This window comes from Rhinopithecus roxellana, chromosome 13 (genome assembly GCF_007565055.1).
Source record: "Rhinopithecus roxellana isolate Shanxi Qingling chromosome 13, ASM756505v1, whole genome shotgun sequence".
Taxonomy (NCBI): domain Eukaryota; kingdom Metazoa; phylum Chordata; class Mammalia; order Primates; family Cercopithecidae; genus Rhinopithecus; species Rhinopithecus roxellana.
Genome location: NC_044561.1, coordinates 107,607,190 through 107,628,118, shown reverse-complemented (window position 1 = coordinate 107,628,118; position 20,929 = coordinate 107,607,190). Strand labels below are relative to the sequence as shown.

The 20,929-nt window shown below is 49.5% G+C and overlaps 1 protein-coding gene across 1 annotated transcript in view; it reads right to left on the bottom strand.

Moving 5' to 3' along the window:
- The window catches only part of MMP24 (matrix metallopeptidase 24), a 44,479-nt gene that overhangs the window by 8,297 nt on the left and 15,253 nt on the right, over positions 1–20,929 (bottom strand). Inside the window, exons 3-6 of the mRNA XM_030915346.1 lie at positions 16,216–16,332; positions 13,896–14,200; positions 4,730–4,891; positions 1,312–1,526 (exon numbers count right to left, since the gene is read on the bottom strand). Coding sequence (XP_030771206.1) covers positions 1,312–1,526; positions 4,730–4,891; positions 13,896–14,200; positions 16,216–16,332 — 799 coding nt within the window. The remainder of the gene's footprint in view (positions 1–1,311; positions 1,527–4,729; positions 4,892–13,895; positions 14,201–16,215; positions 16,333–20,929) is intronic.

Here is a 20,929-nt window from a genome sequence, read left to right as displayed (position 1 = left end):
TGGGGGTGATAAAACCCAGACCTGCCTATGAACAGTTCAGTTGGATCAAAGTAGAATGACTGCAGAAGAAGAAGCATGATTTGTAAAAGATGGTACAAAAGCTAGTATTTTAAAAGGTGTTTTACAAAGCACTTTCACATCCAGGTTTTTGACCTTATTTTGACTTTCATGTCTCTGTTAAGTTGATCTGAGATATACGGAGTCTTAAGAAAGGCCAGGTGACTTGCCTAGAGCCACTCAGTGAGAAGCCAGATTGGGGCTGACCCACACTGCCCGATTCCTGCGCGGCGCTCAGCGCGTGCTGGGATAACTCCACGAGGGGAGCGAGGCAGCCTCTTTCACCATCCTGTGTGATGGAGCCGCCCTGCCCAGATCCCCTTCAGAGAAGGGCTTGTTGTCCCAGTGGCCAGGAGTGTGGCCAGCAGGCAGGTTTCAACTGTCAGCCCCTTTGGGGATGTTCTCTGCTCCAGAGAGCCCTCCTCAATCACTGGATGCCCTTCCTCCTCCAGTGATTGAATGAAGTAGGGGTTATAATGTTCCAGATATTTTGGGCTCAATGTAGGCTGACTGACAGGCCACCGTAGCTCCAGAGTTCCCTGCGGGGGTGGCTGAAGCTGCCATGGGCCTCTGTTGCCACTTAACCTCTCCCTCTTCCCTGTCGTGCTTCTTTCTCCTCCTTCTCACAAATGTTGATTCTGAAAGTACTCCCTAATTGAAACCCTGCATTCTAGACCCCATTTCAGAGTTCGCTCCCCGAGAGTCCAACCTGCAACACGTCAAGCAGGCTGCCACCCTGTCAGTCCATGGCTGATGGAGGACAGATGACAAGATATACCTTGGCCAGTAGCAGCTTCTCAAGCCTTGGTAGGGTCTGGAGTCAGACTCAGCCACCACTGACCTAGCCCCCACTCCAAGTTGGCCATCTTCAGAGCCGGACGCTTACTGGATCTTCACACACCCTTTGTTAGAGGAATGACTCCCCCAGGTTTCGGATGGAGAAACTGAGGTCCCAAGAAGGGAGATGACTCGCTTAGTCAAGGTCACAGACCAGAAGCCAGCTTCCAGCACTTTCTCCCAGCATTAATTCTGGGAAGGTGAGGGATCACCCATCTTTCCCCCTCCCTCTTGGAAACAAGTTGATTCACCCAGCAGCACCAGGGAGAGACCCCATACCCTGGCCACTGGGCCAGCTCCCGTCCAGGCCCCATTGTAACCAAATCCCAAATCAGGAGCCTTCCCCAGCTCCGTGGTGTGGGGGAGGAGGAGGAAAGGTCAGGGGCCAGCTGGGTGGTGCCAATCCATTGGCCCTACCTTAAACACAAACATCTCGCCCCGGAAGAGGGCCACTGTGTTGAAGTTGCCGTCACAGATGTTGGGTTTGGTGCCTGGTGTGGATGGCCGGTCCCCAAGGGGCGGCCGAGGGGGCCTGGGCTGGCGCTCATGCTTCCTCTCTGACGGTGAGTGGATCCTGCGGACGGGGAGCGTAGGGAGTGGCCTTGTGGGCTCCAGAGGCTCGGCTGGGGGTCCTGGAGAGAGGAGCTACATCTTAGAGAGGGGGCAGCCATTTCCCGCCTCCCACTGCCATTGTCTCAGCGTCACCCAGGCAGCTCTGAGACAGGTCTGTCCCAGTCCAGCCTCCTGTTCCCTCTCCCCAGTTTAACTCCCCCAGTCTTTGAGAAAACAGATGAAAATAGCCATTAGAATGGGACTCTCATCTTTCCACCCCTGAATCTTATATCTTCTCTTTTCTCCTGTTACAGAGCAATCATGTCCTTCTTTAGGGTCAGCGCTCTTCCTTTGCCCCCTTCACACACACTGGCCCTACTTCCTCACCCGCTTCATTCATTCTCTTTCCCAGCCCAGTGCAGCTTCTACCCGTCACCCACTCCAGCTGCTCCGCCAAGATCATCCAATGGTTGCTTGACTCAGACTTTGATGAGCACATGCATCATCTGGGGATGTTGCTAAAATGCAGATAAGGGCTCAGAGGGCCTGAGGTGGGGCCTGAGAGTCTGCATTCCTTCACACTCTCAGGTGATGCTGATGCTGCTGGTCTGAAGACTACACTTTGAGCAGCAAGATTCATAGAAACACTTTCCTTGAAACACTCTCTTGGTTGTCCTCCTGCGTCATGGGCTGTTCCTTCTCAGCCTCCTTTGCTGGCTGCCTGTCCCCATCTGCCCTACTCTAGAGGCTGGTATACCCCCGGTCCTCTTCTCTTCTGTCTCTACATTTTCGTCCTTAGGTCAGTGCTTCTCCACTTGGGCTGCATATTAGGATCACCTGGGGGAGCTTTCCAAACTGGATGTTCAGGAAGCACCAGGCCAGCTATCCAACTTTTTTTTTTTTTTTTTTTTTTTTTTTTTTCTGAGGAGGAGTCTTGCTCTGTTCCCCATGCTGGAGTGCAGTGGCGCGATCTCAGCTCACTGCAACCTCTGCCTCCCAGGTTCAAGTGATTGTCCTGCCTCACCCTCCCAAGTAGCTGGGACTACAGGCACGTGCCACCATGCCCAGGTAATTTTTTTTTTTTTTAGCAGAGATGGGGTTTCACCAGGCTGGTCTCAAACTCCTGACCTCAGGTGATCCACCCACCTTGGCCTCCCAAAGTGCTGGGATTACAGGCATGAGCCACCACGCCCAATCCCCAACTATTAATAAAACCAAATCTCTAGAGCTGAGGGCTGGGTATCTGTGTTTTTTATTAGAATCCCAAGGTAATTCCAAAGGGCAGCCAAGTTGAGAATCACTACTCTAGGTGGTCTCCTCCAGGCTCATGGCTTTACAGACCTGTGTCAGAGCTGTCCACTGGGGTGTTCTGTGATGATGGAAATTGTCCATATCTGCATCATTCACTACAGTAGCCCCTAGCCACAGCCATATATGGCTACTGAGCTCTTAAGATGAATGACTAGTTCTTATTGTGACTGAGATACACTAAAGAACTATAACTGAAATTATAATTTTCATATTTTTGGTGTGGGTAGAGACAGGGATCTCACTTTGTTGCCCAGGCTGGTCTTGAACTCCTGGCCTCAAGCAATCCCCCCACCTTGGCCTCCCAAAGTGCTGGGATTACAGGTTTGAGCCACCGCACCTGGCCTAATTAATATAAATTTAAATTTCATTACTGTACATGACTAGTGGTTACTGTACTGAACACCAAAGATCCCAAATAAATATCCCAGCCTAGATTTTTTTCTTTTTCTTTTTTTCTTTTCTTTTCTTTTTTTTTTTTTTTTTTTTTTGAGATGGAGTCTTACTCTGTCACCCAGGCTGGAGCGCAGTGGCATGATCTTAGCTCACTGCAACCTCTGCCTCCCAGCTTCAAGCGATTCTCCCGCCTCAGCCTCTCAAGTAGCTGGGATTACAGGCGCACACCACCATGCCAGGCTAATTTTTTTGTATTTTTAGTAGAGACGGGGTTTTGCCATGTTGGCCAGGCTGGGCTTGAACTCCTGACCTCAGGTAATTGCCCACCTCGGCCTCCAGCCTAGATTTTTGAGCTGCAGACTGCTGGACCCTATTGCTTCACAATTACAAAAGCTGGAAACCCTGGGGTCATCCTTAACTCTCCTTCCTTCCTCTCATCCCACATCTGATCTGTCAGCAGATCCTGTTGTTCTACCTTTGGAATAGCTTCTGGGACCCGCAGCCCCCACCTGGTCTCTGCTTGTGGAGGTCCTGCCTGTCCTCCAGGGCTCTGGCTGGGTCATCTCCTCCAGAGGGAGCCCTCCTCCTATGCTCCGTAGCCTGGGGGCTATGGGCGCCTGTGCTGTCTTGACAAGCATTTGCTCAAGTAAACTGGTCTCCGTATCTCACCCAACTTGACCAGAACCAGAACCTCACATACCAGTGTGAACAGAACTGGGAGAGAGGTGTGTAGGAGGCCTTTCATATCTTACCTAGATAAGCAGTAGCTTCTCATCTTTCATCTTTTCTTTCTTTCTTTTTTTTTTTTTTTTTTTTTTTTGAGACGGAGTCTCACCCTGTTGCCCAGGCTGGAGTGCAATAGTGCGATCTCGGCTCACTGCAACCTCTGCCTCCTGGGTTCAAGTGATTCTGCTGCCTCAGCCTCCCAAGCAGCTGAGATTTCAGGTGCCCACCACCACACCTGGCTAATTTTTTTGCTTGTTTGTTTTAATATTTTTGGTAGAGACGGGGTTTCACCATGTTGGCCAGGCTGGTCTCGAACTCCTGACCTCAAGTGATCTACCCGCCTCGGCCTCCCAAAGTGCTGGGATTTCAGGCAAGAGCCATGATGCCTGGCCCTCATTTTTTCTTTTTAAAGAACAAAGCTCTGGTTATAGTCCCCATCATACTATATCACCGTTACTCCTGCAGATGTGTGAACCTGCCTGGCTAGAGGTGGAACCTATGGGAGCACTCAGTCACCATCTGGTATAGGAGGGAGGGAGCGAAGCATGAAGGGACGGGGAGAAGTGTGGAAGGGGAGGGGTAAAGGAGAGGGAATGAGTGGCCCTCACCTCATTTTTGTCCCTCTCAGTTACAGCTCAGACCCTCCCCCAGGTTTCCCAGGTGTGCCAGGGGAAGCCTTGCCCTCTGGCCAGGCAAAGCCATGGGAAGTCTGTAAAGGTCACACACAGTCAGAGAAACAGCAGCAGTGCTGATGATAGCAACGTCCACCTCCCTCGTCCCCTGCCCCATGACAGGTAGGCAGTCACAGCCCAGCCCCAAGGAAGGAGCAGTCCTCCCTCTCCTTGCCACACACCATAGATCTTCTGGATGCCCTGGAGATCGTCCTGGGGCAGCTTGAAGTTGTGCGTCTCCATGTACTGGTAGAAGGGTGCCATGATGGCGCTGGGGTCGTTGGAGTGCTCCAGTCCGAGCGCATGGCCCAGCTCATGCACAGCTACCAGGAAGAGGTCGTTTCCTGTGGAGAGGAGTGTGGGGAGGCGCCCAGGGCACCTGCTGAGGTATGAGTCGGTCAGCCAACCCATTACCTCAGCAAACACCGAGCACAGTCCCTGTGCCAGGCCCCGTGCTGGACAGCAGGGACATACAGAGAAATCAAACACAACCCCTGCCTCCCAGGCCTCTCTGCAGAGCGGGGACAAGGAGAGAGAGAGCACAAGTGAGGCAGAGGGCTCGGTGCTTTAGGAATGTCTGGGAGGGTCGGGCAGGGATTCTGAGGAGAGGGGGGTCATTTAGACCTGGGGGAGGATGTTCAGGGAAAGTTTCACAAAGGTGAAGCTGAAGCTGAGTCTTGAAGGATCAGAAGTTAGTCAGGAGAACAGATTCAGGGGGCAGGAGAGGAAGGGTGGGGGTGACATTCCTGGCGGATGGAATGCGATAAACACAGTCCAGGGACAGGCAGTTTCATTCCACCTGGCTCTGGAACAAAGCAGGAGGGGAGGGCCGGAGAGAGATGAGGTCAGCCAGGCTGGCAAGCAGGGTGTTTAATGCCATACAAAGGAATTTGGATCAGCTTCTTGGCTAGTGGGGGGTTTAAGCAGGAGTGGGGGTGTGATACAATGAAATTACTCTGGCTGCAGTTGGAGGGAGGATTAGAGGGAACAAGACCTGGGACAGAGGGATCTGTTTAGATGCTGGGGGCCAGGTGATAGATGAAAAGGCCCTGAGCTGGCTGGGCATGGTGGCTCATGCCTGTAATCCCAGCACTTTTGGGAGGCCAAGCAGGGTAGATCACTTGAGATCAGGAGTTCGAGACCAGCTTGGCCAACATGGTGAAACCCCATCTCTACTAAAAATACCAAAAATTAGCCAGATGTGGTGGCCTGCACCTATAGTACCAGCTACTCTAGAGGCAGAGGCAGGAGAATCGCTTGATCCTGGGAGGTGGAGGTTGCAGTGAGCCAAGATCGCTCCACTGCACTCCAGCTTGGGCAACGGAGACTCCATCTCAAAAAAAAAAAAAAAAAAAAAAAGGCCCTGAGGTGGAGGGGAGGGAGTGGGGACAAAGAGGGCAAGTCCTGGCAAACTGGCAGTCAGCTTCAGGAGACCCTGGGCAGTCGGGGCCCCGTCGTGGGCAGCTCTCTGCAGGACCTTGGTTCTGGAAGAACAGAACTGTTGGCTACGATTGAGGCAGGGATTCAAGTGTAGGTGAAAACACACTCCAGACCCTGGAAGTGGGACACAGGATCATGAGGGTGGAACTGAGGCAGCTCTATGGCATGGTGGTTATGAGCTCGGGCCCCTGAGTGGGACAGATCACCTTCATTCCCCTGCCAGTTTGTGAATATAGCCAGGAGGGCTACCCCTAAGCTTCAGTGTCCTTACTCATAAAACGGAGGCATCAGACCTACCTCACCGGGCTGTGTGAGGTTGAATAAGATACATGTGAAGTGTGTGGTGTGGCACAGAGTGGCAGCTGTTGTAATCCTATATAAGACAGAAGCTTGGTTCCTGGAGGAAGCCCATTGACCAGAAAGGAAGCATAAGGCCAGTGGAGTGCCAGCAATCAGATCCTCTGAAAGCCAACTCCCCTGGGCTTCTGTATTATGCCTAGGACAGGACAAGGAGGCCTGAACTTAGGGGGATGAAGTAACTGCAGCTTTGGGGAGAAAATGCAGGGGGCAGGGAGTTAGGTAGCCTGTTGATCGCCAGCCCTGACTCCTGTCTGCCCAGCGTCAGACCCTTGCTTGCCTTGACCTCTGGCATTTGTAGCCCCTTGAGCCCTGCCTCTTATCTTCTGGCCCTAAGGCATGGCTCGGCTCATTCCTGCCACCTCTAAGTCCAGGGAGGCTGCCAGGAACCTAGGAGGTGATCTGGAGTCCTACTGCCCAACCTGGCCCCGGCGTCACTGGCCTAGGGTCACATGGGGGTGGGGATTGTTTGGCCTTTCTGGCTTAGGTCTCCGGAAGAGAGACGAATCCTATGGGGCAGACCCAGGCCACGGGCAGTACATACCTGCCACACTACTGACACCACCAGTGTCTTCTGTGAAGCCACCTTTGAGCAACCGAAAGGAAGGGGGATGGGCAAGATCAGTGCAAGGTTGGCCAAAAGCCTGGGGCTGGCCTTCTGCTGGCATGAGAGGGCCAGGCCGCCCCCAGCTCCTTCCTCAGGTCCTGGCCCCTCTGGCAGCAGGGAAGGGTGAGCTCATCTCTGAGCTCCATCCCAAACAAAGGCAACTGCTAGAGCCAGCGGAAGGCAGCTCTGCTTCCTGGGGTCCAGTCCTGGCTGTTCTCCTGGGCTGTTCTATGACCTGGGACAAGCTGTTCAGAGCCTCTGTCTCCTGAGCAGGCTCTTCCCCAGGGGCTGTTCACAGGGAGCTCAGCTGGGAACCAGGGAACAGGGCTCTGAGCACCGTGGGAGACTCGAAACCTTTGTCCGCAGCCTTGTCTCTTGCTCTTTTAATCCCTGTTCTGGGTCTGCAGAGAACAGGAGTGACCCCTTAAAGGAAAGAGGCCTGTGGGTTGGGTCCAGGAACCAGAAGGAAGGGAAAAGCCAGGGAGCCAGCATCCTGCTGCACAGAAATCCAAGAGACCCCTGTAGGGGAGATGGAGGGAGTGGGGCAGGGGCAGGAGGACTCCCTGAGCTTGTAGGGTGAAGGCAGAGGTATGAGGAGGAGAGGCCTACTATGAGGACCCCATGCTCCATGGGCAGGAGGCTGTTAGGGCCTTCACTCTTTAAGAGGGTAAGAGGCAGGGAAGCAGAGTGGTCAGGAATGCAGTCTCTGGGAGCCAGACTGCCTGGTTTTGAATCCCAGCTCTGCCATGTCCTAGCAGTGTGACATTTTAAATTCTTCCTCTGGAAGACAGAAGGAACAATGGCACCTTCGTCATAGGGATGGGGGTGAAGATTCATGGGGCAGGGTGTGTAATGCACTCATACTGGCTCCTGGCGCAGAAGTATTACCCTTCATTAGCAGGGTCCTGTTGAGCTGTGTGTGAGCACCAGCACCCCGATAGGGTGTGTTCCTGTAAGTCCCTGGGCCTCTGAGCAAGTCCCCAGCAGTCTACTCGGCTACTCAAGTGGACCTTGTCTCTACCTCATTTCTTTCTTTTAGGATCTCCATATTTGGTGGTTCCCGTCTCATTAACTCCCCCAGCCCCACAAAAGGTGACAGCATTTCCCTTTGCCTCTGTTCTTTTGCCAGTGCTGCCCCTCCCCCTGGAATAACCTGATTCCTTCAAAGTTCAGCTCCATACCTATCTTCCAGGAAGCCTTCCTTGACTTCCCAGCTGGAGGTAAGTGCTCCTTCTGCTGTGCCCTCCCGGCAGTTTCTCTGAACTGCCTTCATGGTGCTGACCGCTTCCTCCCCACATGATCGCTTCTAGTGCACATGCTGGCTGCCCCAGGACTGTGGGCTCCTTGAGGACAAGCTTTGTGTTGAAGAGCAGGGTGACAGCCCCTGGGATGGAATACTGCCAAAAGCACCATATTTTACCAAGGGAAATACTCAGACCACCTGCAGCAGAACCACCTGTGGTGACTTAAAAATGCAGAGTCCTGGGGTCACACCTGGCTCTGCCACTTTCCAATGGGGTGAATTTCCTATTTTTCTTTTAAAGGTATTTTCTTTCTTTTTTATTTTTGAGACAGGATCTCACTCTGTCACCCAGGTTGGAGTGTAGTAGCGCAATCTTGGCTCACTGCAACCTCTACCTTCTGGGTTCAAGCCATTCTTCTGCCTCAGCCTCCTAAGTAGCTGGGATTATAGGCATGCACCACCATGCCCGGCTAATGTTGTAGTTTTAGTAGAGACGGGGTTTTGCCATGTTGGCCAGGTTGGTCTTGAACCCTTGACCTCAGGTGATCTGCCCGCCTTGGCCTCCCAAAGTGCTGGGATTACTCCAGTGCTCCTGTCACACCTGGCCCAGGGGAGCCTTTTAAACACATGGAGGAGGTGGGGAAGATATTCTGATTCAGGAGGTTTGGGTTGGGACATAGGCAATCTTTTTTTTTTTTTTTTAAGTTCTCCAGGTGAATTGTATAATGGGTGGGTCAGGCTGACACAACCTGAAGCGAATGCTCGACCTCAACATCACTGAAAGTGGGACAGCCATGCATCATATGTGTTTGCTGATGTGGTGACTAGGAAGTACCAGCACCACCTAGGAAGTATTCTTGCCAAAAAATTGAACTTGAATCGAGTCAGGCCTGTAGATCTAATGAACAACATTCTGGAATTATGGGGAAGAGAGACATATTAAAAGTGAACTTGGCCGGGCGCGGTGGCTCACGCCTGTAATCCCAGCACTTTGGGAGGCGGAGGTGGGCGGATCACTAGGTCAGGAGATCGAGACCACGGTGAAACCCCGTCTCTACTAAAAATACAAAAAATTAGCCGGGCGCGGTGGCGGGCGCCTGTAGTCCCAGCTACTCAGGAGGCTGAGGCAGGAGAATGGCGGGAACCCGGGAGGCGGAGCTTGCAGTGAGCCGAGATCCAGCCACTGCACTCCAGCCTGGTGGACAGAGTGAGACTCTGCCTCAAAAAAAAAAAAAAAAAAAGTGAACTTGATTCTAGTCACCCCAAATGATTATACTCAGGACACATGACCCAGTGTCTTCAACAAATATATGGAGGGAAACGTGTGTAGGATGGGAGTGTTTTAAATAAAAAGGGCTTTAAGAGACACGTCAGCCCTGTGTGTGGATCTTGTTTGGATCCTGATTCAAGCAAACAACTGTAAAAGACATTTCTGAGATATTTTGGGAAAGTGAACTCAAACTGGGTATTAGATTTTTAAAAATTATTGTTAATTTTGTTGGGCTTGATAATGATTGTGTGCTTATGTTAAAAATTAGCCTTTATCTGTTAGAGGTATATACTGAAGTATTTAAAGGTGAAATGTTAGTATGCCTGAGATTTTCTTTAAAATACATCAGCCAGGCCGGGCACGGTGGCTCACGCCTGTAATCCCAGCACTTTGGGAGGCTGAGGCGGGTGGATCACAAGGTCAGGAGATCAAGACCATCCTAACTAACACGGTGAAACCCCGTCTCTACTAAAAATACAAAAAAATTAGCCGGGCGTGGTGGCGGGCGCCTATAGTCCCAGCTTCTCGGGAGGCTGAGGCAGGAGAATGGTGTGAACCCGGGAGGCAAAGCCTGCAGTGAGCCGAGATAGTGCCACTGCACTCCAGCCTGGGCGTCAGAGCCAGACACCATCTCAAAAAAAAAAAAAAAAAAAAAAATCAGCCAAAAAAAAGTAGATAAATAGGAATGCCACAGCGTTGATAATTGCTGAGGCAGGTGGTGGGTATCTGGGAGATCATAGAATCATTCCTCCTACTTTTGTGAGTTTGAAATTTTCCATAATGAGAGTTTAGAAAAAAGAAGTAAGGGCCGGGCGCGGTGGCTCAAGCCTGTAATCCCAGCACTTTGGGAGGCCGAGACGGGCGGATCACGAGGTCAGAACATCGAAACCATCCTGGCTAACACAGTGAAACCCCATCTCTACTGAAAAATACAAAAAAAAAACTAGCCGGGCGAGGTGGTGGGCGCCTGTAGTCCCAGCTACTCGGGAGGCTGAGGCAGGAGAATGGCGTAAACCCGGGAGGCGGAGCTTGCAGTGAGCTGAGATCCAGCCACTGCAGTCCAGCCTGGGCGACAGAGCGAGATTCCGTCTCAAAAAAAAAAAAAAGAAAAGAAAAAAGAAGTAAGCTAGTAAGTTCAAAAAGTTCCCAGGAAACTCCACCCCTTTGCTGAGTCTACGTGGAAATTAAACGAGATAATAGATGGATGCTCAATAAATTTTGGTTCCTTTCCTCTCACCCAAAACCTGCCATCACTGCATTCCAGTTCACCAGCCAGGGGTCAATTGCTGTGGTCCTGAGCTGCATCTGGACCACCAACCATCCTGCTTGGTTTTCTAGAGCAGAGCAAAGTCCTGATTCTTATCCAAAGAAGACATTAGCAATCTTGGAATTTCTATCAGAATTGGCAGTCTTTCATGAAAGTTGGGGTGGGACAGATGGGAGAAGTGCTGGGATGGTGCCCATCCACAGGTCCCAGGTCCTTCCCACACACATCACCAGCTCTTGAGATTTGGGGGCTGGGTTCAACAAGTTCTGCAAAAGCAAGGAGCAGGTGTGGGCAGTGCACACCCCCAGTGCTGGGCAGAAGGGGAGGGCAGAGGAGTGGGAGTGTCTTCCCATTGCCTCCTCTGGACATCTCTTTGAACATTCATTTGTCTCTATCAGGAATATAACTAAAACCTTATCAGCTAACAGTGCCTGGCACATAACAGGGCCTCAAAAATGTTAGTTCTCTTTTCCTCACATCTTATCTGTTAGCACAGCCAGCCATTTGTTGACACCGATCCAAAAATAAGAATGAGATAAATAATAGGTACTCAGAGAGCCAGAAAGTACATGCAGGACACACAGGAGAGACACCAGGGCAAAGGAAATGGAGTTCGATAGGAAAAAGGACAAAAATCTGAAGAACGAAGAGGATAAAGAACAATTTAACAGGTTCATGACTTTGCCTCGGCTGAGCCTTGGCCAAACCACCTCCTGGTCCAACCTTTGACAGATAACCCCAGAGCTGCCAATCCCTGATCCATGCAATGATATGTTCTCAAGGAGGTGATCCCCACCTATAGACACCAAACATGGCCTCTGGGGAAACCAGCTTTGAGAGTCTGCTCTCAGCCTGGAGCAGCCGCAGGGCAGGAGAAAAGGATGCCCGGTGTTCCCCAAGCTTGTTTCAACTTAAGAGTCAGGATCTCTGTGGGAAGGACCTGGGAATCCACATTTATAACAAGAACCCCCGCTGGTTCTTACGATTAGGCCAGGTAGGAAAACTCTAGGTATTAAGACAGAATTTCTCATGGTGATGGAATAGCTGCATCAGAAGGCCCCAGGAATGTATTAGACCAATTGCAGATTCCCAGGTCCTACCCCGGACCCAGAGAATCAGAATGACAAGAGGTTAGGAGCCAGCAATCTGCAGTCCTTTTTTTTTTTTTTGAGACAGAATCTCTGTTGCCCGGGCTGGAGTGCAGTGGCGTGATCTCGACTCACTGCAACCTCCACCTCCTGGATTCAAGGGATTCTCCTGCCTCAACCTCCAAAGTAGCTGGGATTACAGGCGCCCACCACCATGACTGGCTAATTTTTGTGTTTTCCATAGAGGTGGAGTTTCACCATGTTGGCCAGGCTGGTCTTGAACTCCTGACCTCAGGTGATCCACCTGCCTCAGCCTCCCAAAGTGCTGGGATTACAGGTGTGACCTACGGTGCCTGGCCTGGAATCTACATTCTTGAAAATTTCTAGGTGATTTCTAGTTTCTAGGTGATTCTGCTGTGCCCTACAGTTTGAGAACCATGGAAGCTTAGCGTGATGGCTAAAAGCATGGGCTCCAGGGCCATAATGCCCAGGTTCAAAGTCTTATTTCACCATTCACCAACTATGGGACCTTAGGTAGGTTACTTAATGTTTCTCTATGTCTCAGTTTACCTATCTGTAAAATGAAGATAACAATATTTACCTATAATAATAATTTTACGTCATATATTTACACTTTATATATTGCTTAATATAAATTTCATTATGTATTATAATATATTTAATAGATATAATAGTTTCCTCACATAATGGGTGGCAAGCACTTGGTACGGGCCTTAGAACACCAGCATACCCACTAATTGTCATCTATTATAATCCAAAAGCCACACTCCTCTGTCCCTCTTTCCTCCAAACTCCTAGTGTATTTTCTTGGTACCTCTGCTACAGCCTTGGGTAGTGTCTGTCTATGACAGGGTTACTTATGTGCACACGTAACTGCCCTGCTAGACTGACTTTGGACTGCCAGAGGACAGAGATCATGCCATTTTTTTCAAACGTTCAGCTCCCCCGGTCTTTGCAAGACTTTGTATCATGTTTGTTAGAGTTGGAAGGCCCTTAGCAATCACCTAATCCAGCCCCTCACTTTGCAGACGAGGAGACTGAGGGTATCACATAGCCAGTAGTTGAACCAGGGCTAAATACCTGCATTGTCACCTTTCAGCTATGCCAGTTGAGCCCCAACTCTTCATCTTAAAAATGGGTATAATAATGTACACTTGCCTACATACTAAGCATGTGCCTTGTGAGTAAATATTGATGAGGAACTTTTTGGCAACCTGCAGGGTATCATTAGTATTGCTGCACGGTATTGGCTCTGCCTCCGTAAATATTCGTTGAACCATAGTGGTGCAGGGTAAATTATCCAAGGATGCCAGAATAATTTCAGGGCCTAATACTCACATGTGAGGGTGACAAAGGAGGGAGCCAGTCGTGTCATTCATAAGATGGCTTTTGGAGCCCTCATCATTCAGGCCATAGCTTACTACTTTCAGACCCCACTTTTCAGCTTTAATGCCTTTTAACCTTTTTTTTTTTTTTTTTTGAGATGGAGTTTCACTCGTTGCCTAGGCTGGAGTGCAATGGTGCGATCTTGGCTCACTGCAACCTCCGCCTTCTGGGTTCAAGCGATTCTCATGCCTCAGCCTCCTGAGTAGCTGGGATTACAAACACCTGCTACCACGCCCAGATAATTTTTGTATTTTTAAGTAGAGACAGGGTTTCACCATGTTGGCCAGGCTGGTCTTGAACTCCTGACCTCAGGTGATCCACCTGCCTCGGCCTCCCAAAGTGCTGGGATTACAGGTGTGAGCCATTGCGCCCGACCCCTTTTAAACTTCTTCTTCAGCCTCTGGTCCATTACTTTATCTTCTTACTTGTGGTCTAACCTTACTTTTCTCCTGCCAACCGGACTATCTTCTAAGTGACCTGACTCATGTCCATGGCCCTGGCTCTGGTGGATCGAATGTTGAATATTATCAGAAATTACAGTTCCCACCCTCTTACGGTCTTAGTTCTTGGACAAGAGGCTCTAGAAAGCAGGAAACTCATCTAAGATGTCCTCCAAGTTCTTTCCCAACAACTGAGCAGCCCTTGACCCCTGTCCCCTCATGGCCTTACCATCATGGTTGGCATTTCCTAGTGTCCATGGCTCATCAGAGTCAAAGTGGGTGTCTCCTCCAATCCCTGGGCCAGGGAAGTAGGCATGAGCCAGGAATCCCCCTTCTCCATCAAATGGGGAGCTGTCACCGTGGAAACCAGAAGCAAAAAAGATCATGATGTCTGCCTCCTTCCGGTCGCTTTTGATCTCGTGGTATGGCACCTCTTCAAAGGTCAGTGGGGTCACCTTCTGCCACACATCAAAAGCCTGGCGAATAGCTTTCCGCGTGTCTAGCTCACCCACTTTTGGGGTATAGTTGTGAATGCTGGTGAGAGAGGAGAGGATCATTAGTCAAGATCAGAGAGTCAGAGAACAGCAGAGCTAAAATAGATATCTGAGACAATGTGGCTCAGTGATCTGAATTTGAACCCTAGAATTCTGCTTAGCTGCCCCAGGGGTTGAAGAAGAGGCTGAGTAGGCAGAGCTCTGGATCTCCACCCTGCCTCAGTCAGATGGCTTTGCTTTACTCAGTGTTTTCCATTTGATCTCCAGCAAAGCTGTGTTGAATAAAGGATTCCACTCTAGTTTGTTGAAAAAAGTAAATTGGGGCCGGGCGCAATGATTCATGCCTGTAATCCCAGCACTTCGGGAGGCCGAGGCTGGCGGATCACTTGAGGTCAGGAATTCGAGACCAGCCTGGCCAACATGGCAAAACCCTGTCTCTGTTAAAAGTACAAAAATTAGCCAGGCATGGTGGTGTGAGCCTATAATCTCAGCTACTTGGGAGGCTGAAGCAGGATAATTGCTTGAACCCAGAGGCAGAGGTTGCAGTGAGCCAAGACTGCACCACTGCACTCCAGCCTGGATAACACAGTGAGACTCTGTCTCAAAAAAAAAAAAGAAATTGGTAAATAGGATTTTCTGAATTTTAAGGTTTTTTTCTAATATAAAATACTTTCATTTATAAAAGTTATAAAACTATTCAAATAATAGAGAGGAGTTTAAGTGAAAAGTCTCTTTAAAAATCTTTAGCACCAATCTTTGGCTTGTCTTCCTAGAAGCTGGCCGGTATCTGATTTAATCCATTATAGATTTAGCTGTTTAGGGTTGCTGTGTTCATACTGCATGGTTCTTCACAAAACACCATCATGGGTTGTTGTTATGGGTTCTCTGCCCTGTGACCCTCTGGGGCATGGATTATTCTACCTACTCCATACGTAAGAAAACTGAGGCCCAGAGAAGTTGAGTGAAAGAAGTTACTCAGAGTTGGGTTAGAACCCAGTGCTTCTTTCTCTTGATCCACTTTACCCCTTCAAGAGACCCGAAAGTCTATTCAGTTTCTAACCTAGATTCTTAAGTTTCCTTCTCTTGTCAGATTTCTGGAAAAAAAAAAAAAAAAAAAGTCCCTTTCTGTAGGGAGCGCTTGTCGGCAGGAGAGCCCTTAGTTCAACTCTAAGGATCTCTGTCTCAGGTTCTGCCTCTGCACCCAAGGGATCCACCTGAGATGACAGCAGAGCCTTGAGAAGTGCCAACCAGCACCCACCTGAGCCTTCCCATGCCTGGACCTTGCCCCAGCCCCACCTGAGCCTGCTCAGTACCTGGCCCTTGCCCCCCAGCCCCACTCTGGTGCTTGAGTCTGCTGTGATGGGCTCCGTCATCTCTGTTCTTGGGCCACTGATCTGGCTTGGAGATGGATCCTGCTCTCCCCTTTGTTCCTCCAGACAGTATGACACTATTATGAGTCAGGTCCCAGTTCTTTGTACTCCTTAAGAAACAACTGGAATGCTGTGTTGGGAATCTCAGGTGAAGTCCATCAGGTGGATTTTGGGGTGGGAGGATCCAGATGAGAGGGAATAGGGTTTGGCAGGCAGTGATAATGAGACTGAATTAAGCCATGGTTTTGTTTTTTGTTTTGTGGTTTTTGTTTCATTTGTTTTGTTTTGGAGACAGAGTCTCACTCTGTCACCCAGGCTGGAGTACAGGGGCGTGATATAGCTCACTGCAAGCCATGGTTCTTTATCACAGCTGAAAGTTACTAAACCATTCATACCCCACTTTCTGTAACCTAAAAACTATAGGCATCTAAACAGAACACAACTAAGAGCCCCCAGAGGACCAAACAAACCTGAGGTTGGAGTCACAGCATCCTGTGGAAGCCACAAGGAGGACAAAGTTATGGGCTCTCAGCACCTGGTGCTGATGCCACATGCCTGGCCCTTGGCCTACGCTGTGAGCCTGATCCCCAGGCCCCCCTACATTGTGAGCCTTTGAAACTCAGGCAAGGAAAAGCAGAGTGAGGGTGGAGCCAAAGGCAGGGAGGAAGAGGGGAAGTCGAAGCACCTGTAGGTAATGTGTTTTTGCCTCCACTTCTGTCCAGTCAGGGCATAGCGCTTGTTTCTCCGCCTACGGCTTAAGTGGGGGTGATCAGGGACACCACATCGGGGTTTCTTCATCCACCTGGGCAGAGAGAGGACACACACATACGCATATGCACTGAACATTCTAGGAAGGGACTGCATATTCCCCAGCTCCAGTCTGGAAAGCAATGTGCATTCCTCAATCTACACTCTGGGACCCTGGCTGGGATGGACTCCAACAGGAACATGATTGACCAAGTGATTCATTAATTCATACACTCACAATCTTAGATGAGGAAACATAGCTGTATAAAGACTGAGAATCAGAATACATGGGCTTGATAAGTTCCAGCTCCACCACTAGTCATAGGACCCCCAGGCAAGTGGCTGAACCAATATGAACCTCAGTTTCCTCCTCTGCAACATGAGAACTCTAGTTCTTGTTGTTCTTAGGTGGATGTGCATCTTCAAGGAGAACGTACATGTGAAAATGCTCTGTAAATGCCATCAGATCACAGCCTGCCCTGGTTAAAAGCCTCCAACGACTTCCCCGAACACCCAAAATAAAATTCGAACTCTTCAGCCGGGCGCAGTGGCTCACGCCTGTAATCCCAGCACTTTGGGAGGCCGAGGCAGGTGACCTGAGGTCAGGAGTTCGAGACCAGCCTGGCCAACACGGTGAAACCCCCGTCTCTACTAAAAATTAAAAAAAAAAAAATTAGCCAGCTGCATTGCTTACACCTGTAATCCCAGCTACTCAGGAGGCTGAGGCAGGAGAATCGCTTGAACCTGAGAGGTGGAGGTTGCAGCCAAGATTGTGCCACTGCACTCCAGCCTGGGTGACAGAGAGAGACTCCATCTCAAAAAAAAAAAAAAAAAAGTCAAACTCTTCATCCTGACCCACAAAGCCCCACATGACCCAGCCCCTGCATACCTGTCCAAGAACATCGTCATCCTTCTCCCCTTACATCCTAAGCTCCAGGCATGGCGACCTTCTTGCTTTTCCTTGAGCATGCTAAGCCTATTCCTATGGTAGGGTCTTTGCATTGCTGTTCCCTCTACTTGCAACACTCTTCTTCTGCATGTGGTTTATTCCCTTACTTCATTAAAGTCTCTGCTCAAATAGTATCCCTTCACAGAGGACTTCGTTGTCCTTTCTATCTAAAATAGTTTCCCTGACCCCAACCCACTGATATCTGCTTATCCTGCTTAATGTTTCTTCATAGGATTTATCACTCGTGAACTTAGATTATGCATTTGCTTTCTTGTTTGTTCTTTGTCTCTTTCCCCAGATTCTAAGCTCCATAAGGACAGGAGCCTTGCCTGTATCCCCAGGGCTGGCACAGTGCCTGACACAGAAGGGGTTCAATAATTATTGTTGACTGACTGACTGAATGAATCACAACTATCCAACAGTAGAATGGCATAGCATGAAGACAGCAAATTCTCTCTTTTTTTTTTTTTTTTTTTTTTGAGACGGAGTCTGGCTCTGTCTCCCAGGCTGGAGTGCAGTGGCCGGATCTCAGCTCACTGCAAGCTCCGCCTCCCGGGTTTACGCCATTCTCCTGCCTCAGCCTCCGGAGTAGCTGGGACTACAGGCGCCCGCCACCTCGCCCGGCTAGTTTTTTGTATTTTTAGTAGAGACGGGGTTTCACCGTGTTAGCCAGGATGGTCTTGATCTCCTGACCTCGTGATCCGCCCGTCTCAGCCTCCCAAAGTGCTGGGATTACAGGCTTGAGCCACCGCGCCCGGCTAGCAAATTCTCTTTCACTAGACTTGTTCAAGAAGTGAATAAACAGGCTGGGTGTGGTGGCTCACACCTGTAATCCCAGCACTCTGGGAGGCTGAGGCAGGTGGCTTATCTGAGGTCAGGAGTTTGAGACCAGCCTGGCTAACAAGGTGAAACCCTGTCTCTACTAAAAATACAAAAAAATTAGCTGGGCATAGTGGCAGATGGCTGTAATCCCAGCTACTTGGGAGGCTGAGGCAGGGGAATTGCTTGAACCCGGGAGGCAGAGGTTGTAGTGAGCTAAGATTGTGCCATTGTGCTCCAGCTTGGGCAAGAAGAGCGAAATGCCGTTACAGAAGAAAAAAAAAAAAAAAGAGGTGGCTAAAGAACTGTGGGGTGTGGAACATAATTATCTGCAGCACTTATTATATTGTGTTGTGATTTAAAATTTATTGGTCTATTTCCCCTAATAAATGGTAAATTGAGGACAGGAACTATGTCCTATTCATCATTGTGTCCCCAAAAGGTAGCCCAGTGCCTGAAACTACTTAAATCCTGATATCTGTTTGTTACCAGGTGATACGGTTTTGATTTGTGTCCCTGCCTAGATCTCTTGTCGAACTGTAATCCCCAGTGTTGGAGGCCGGGCCTGCTGGGAGGTGATTGGGCTATGCGGGCAGACTTCCCCTGCTGTTCTGCTGTTAGCGAGTGAGTTCTCATGAGATCTGGTTGTTTAACAGTGTGGAGCACCTCCCGCTTCTCCCTCTTCCCCCTGCTCCAGGCATGTGATGACGTGCTTGTTTCCCCTTTGCCTTCTACTATGATTGAAAGTTTCCTAAGGCATTCCCAGCCATGCTTCCTGTAAAGCCTATGGAACCCTGAGCCAATTAAACCTCTTTTCTTTATAAATTACCTAGTTTCAGGTATTTATCTTTTTTCTTTCTTTCTTTTTTTTTTGAGACAGAGTCTCGCTCTGTTGCCCAGGCTAGAGTGTAGTGGTGCAATCTCAGCTCACTGCAACCTCTGCCTCCCGAGTTCAAGCAATTGTCCTGCCTCAGCGTCCTGAGTAGTAGCTGGGATTACGGGCATGCATCACCATGCCTGGCTAATTTTTGTAGTTTTAGTAGAGATGGGGTTTCACCACGTTGGTCAGGCTGGTCTCGAACTCCTAGCCTCAGGTGATCTGCCCACCTTGGCCTCCCAAAGTGCTGGGATTACAGGTGTGAGCCACTGCACCCAGCACATTCTTTTAAAACGTTTGATTCTTGGCCAGGTGCAGTAGCTCACACCTATAATCCTAGCACTTTGGGAAGCTGAGGCAGGAGACTGCTTGAGCCTAGAAGATCATGACCAGCCTGGGCAACATGGCAAAACCCCATCTCTACTAAAGATACAAAAAATTAGCCAGGCATGGTGGTACGTGCCTGTAGTCCCAGCTACTAGGGAGGCTGAGGTGGGAGGATCACCTGAGCTTGGAAAGTTGAGGCTACAGTAAGCCAAGATCGCACCACTATACTCCAACCTGGGTGAGGGGAGTGAGACCTTGTCTCAAAATCTAAAATAAAATAAAATAAAGTTTGATTCTTAAAACAACACTGTGAGGTAACAGAAATTATTATTCCCATTTCACAGATGAGGGAAACAATCCACAGATAAATCCAGTACCTTGTAAAACACAGAAATCAGCAAGGCAGGACTGGAACTTAGTTGAATGAAAAAAATGAACTGTTAATTAATGCAATTTAACAAAGCCTGAAGCTTTTAGTTTTTCCTGTCACTGCTAAGCACAAAGTTGAGCTAGAGGAACTATGTTGTTGACCAAATGAATGGGTGAATGAATAAATGTGTGACATTTCCCAAGGTAGACACTCAAACATAGTACTTTAAATGGCTAATCTAGCTTCCTTTCATTAACAGTCCCTGGGAAGAGAACCAAGAACCACCTCTGGCTGAGTTAGACCTGGAAGGCACCTAGGGGAGGAAACAGGCTCAGAGAAGGGCAGCCATTGCCCAAGGTCACAGAGCTGGAGCTGCAACTTGGGGCTCTAAATTCTACCCCGAACACTCCCCAACTCAGGTCTTGAATTAATAAGTGCGACTGGCTTCCTCCTTCCCCTGCTTCCAGAGCACAACACCCCCACCTTCCTACAAGGAGGTGTGGGCAGAACTGAAAGTGGGAAATGCCATCCTTTTCCCTCAAATGGTTCCCTCTGCCTCCTCCTTTCACCATCCACCTGCCACTCTCTGAGCGCTATCCAACAGGCCTGGGGCTTTTTGGAACAGAGTAAAACCCAAGGCCAGGTGGTGCCGCAGCAGAGACACCAGTGCTTCTGCCCCAGGATGCACTGCCATGAGGCCTGTGCAAAGCCCTCAAAATAACCTCCGCTTTGAAAGGCGGCTGGGCTCTCTTTAACCAGCCCACTCTGGAGACCACAAGGCCAAGGAGTCCATATCACAGGAGAGGAATATCACATCATCACAGGAGAAGAAGTTCACACTCTCATAGTCAGAGAATCCTAGGAATAGGAAATGTTCACATAGGATTTTAGGATCCTAAAACCCCAGACTCCTCAAGTTTTAAAAGCTCAGATGCTTAAAATAATGGAATCTAGGCCGGGCGTGGTGGCTTACGCCTGTAATCCTAGCACTCTGGGAGGCCTGATCATTGCAGGGAGCTCCTGATCACCTGAGGTCAGGAGTTTGAGACCAGCCTGACCAATATGGTGAAACCCCGTCTCTACTAAAAATACAAAAAAAAATAATAATAATAAAAAAATTAGCCAGCATGGTGGTACAGGCCTGAGATTTCAGCTACTAGGCAGGCTGAGGCAGGAGAATCGCTTGAACCCCGGAGCCAGAGGTTGCAGTGAGCTGAGATTGTGCCACTGCCCTCCAGCCTGGGTGACAGATTGAGACTCCATTTCATAAAAAAAAAAAAAAAAAAAAAAAAAAGTGGAATCTAGAATTT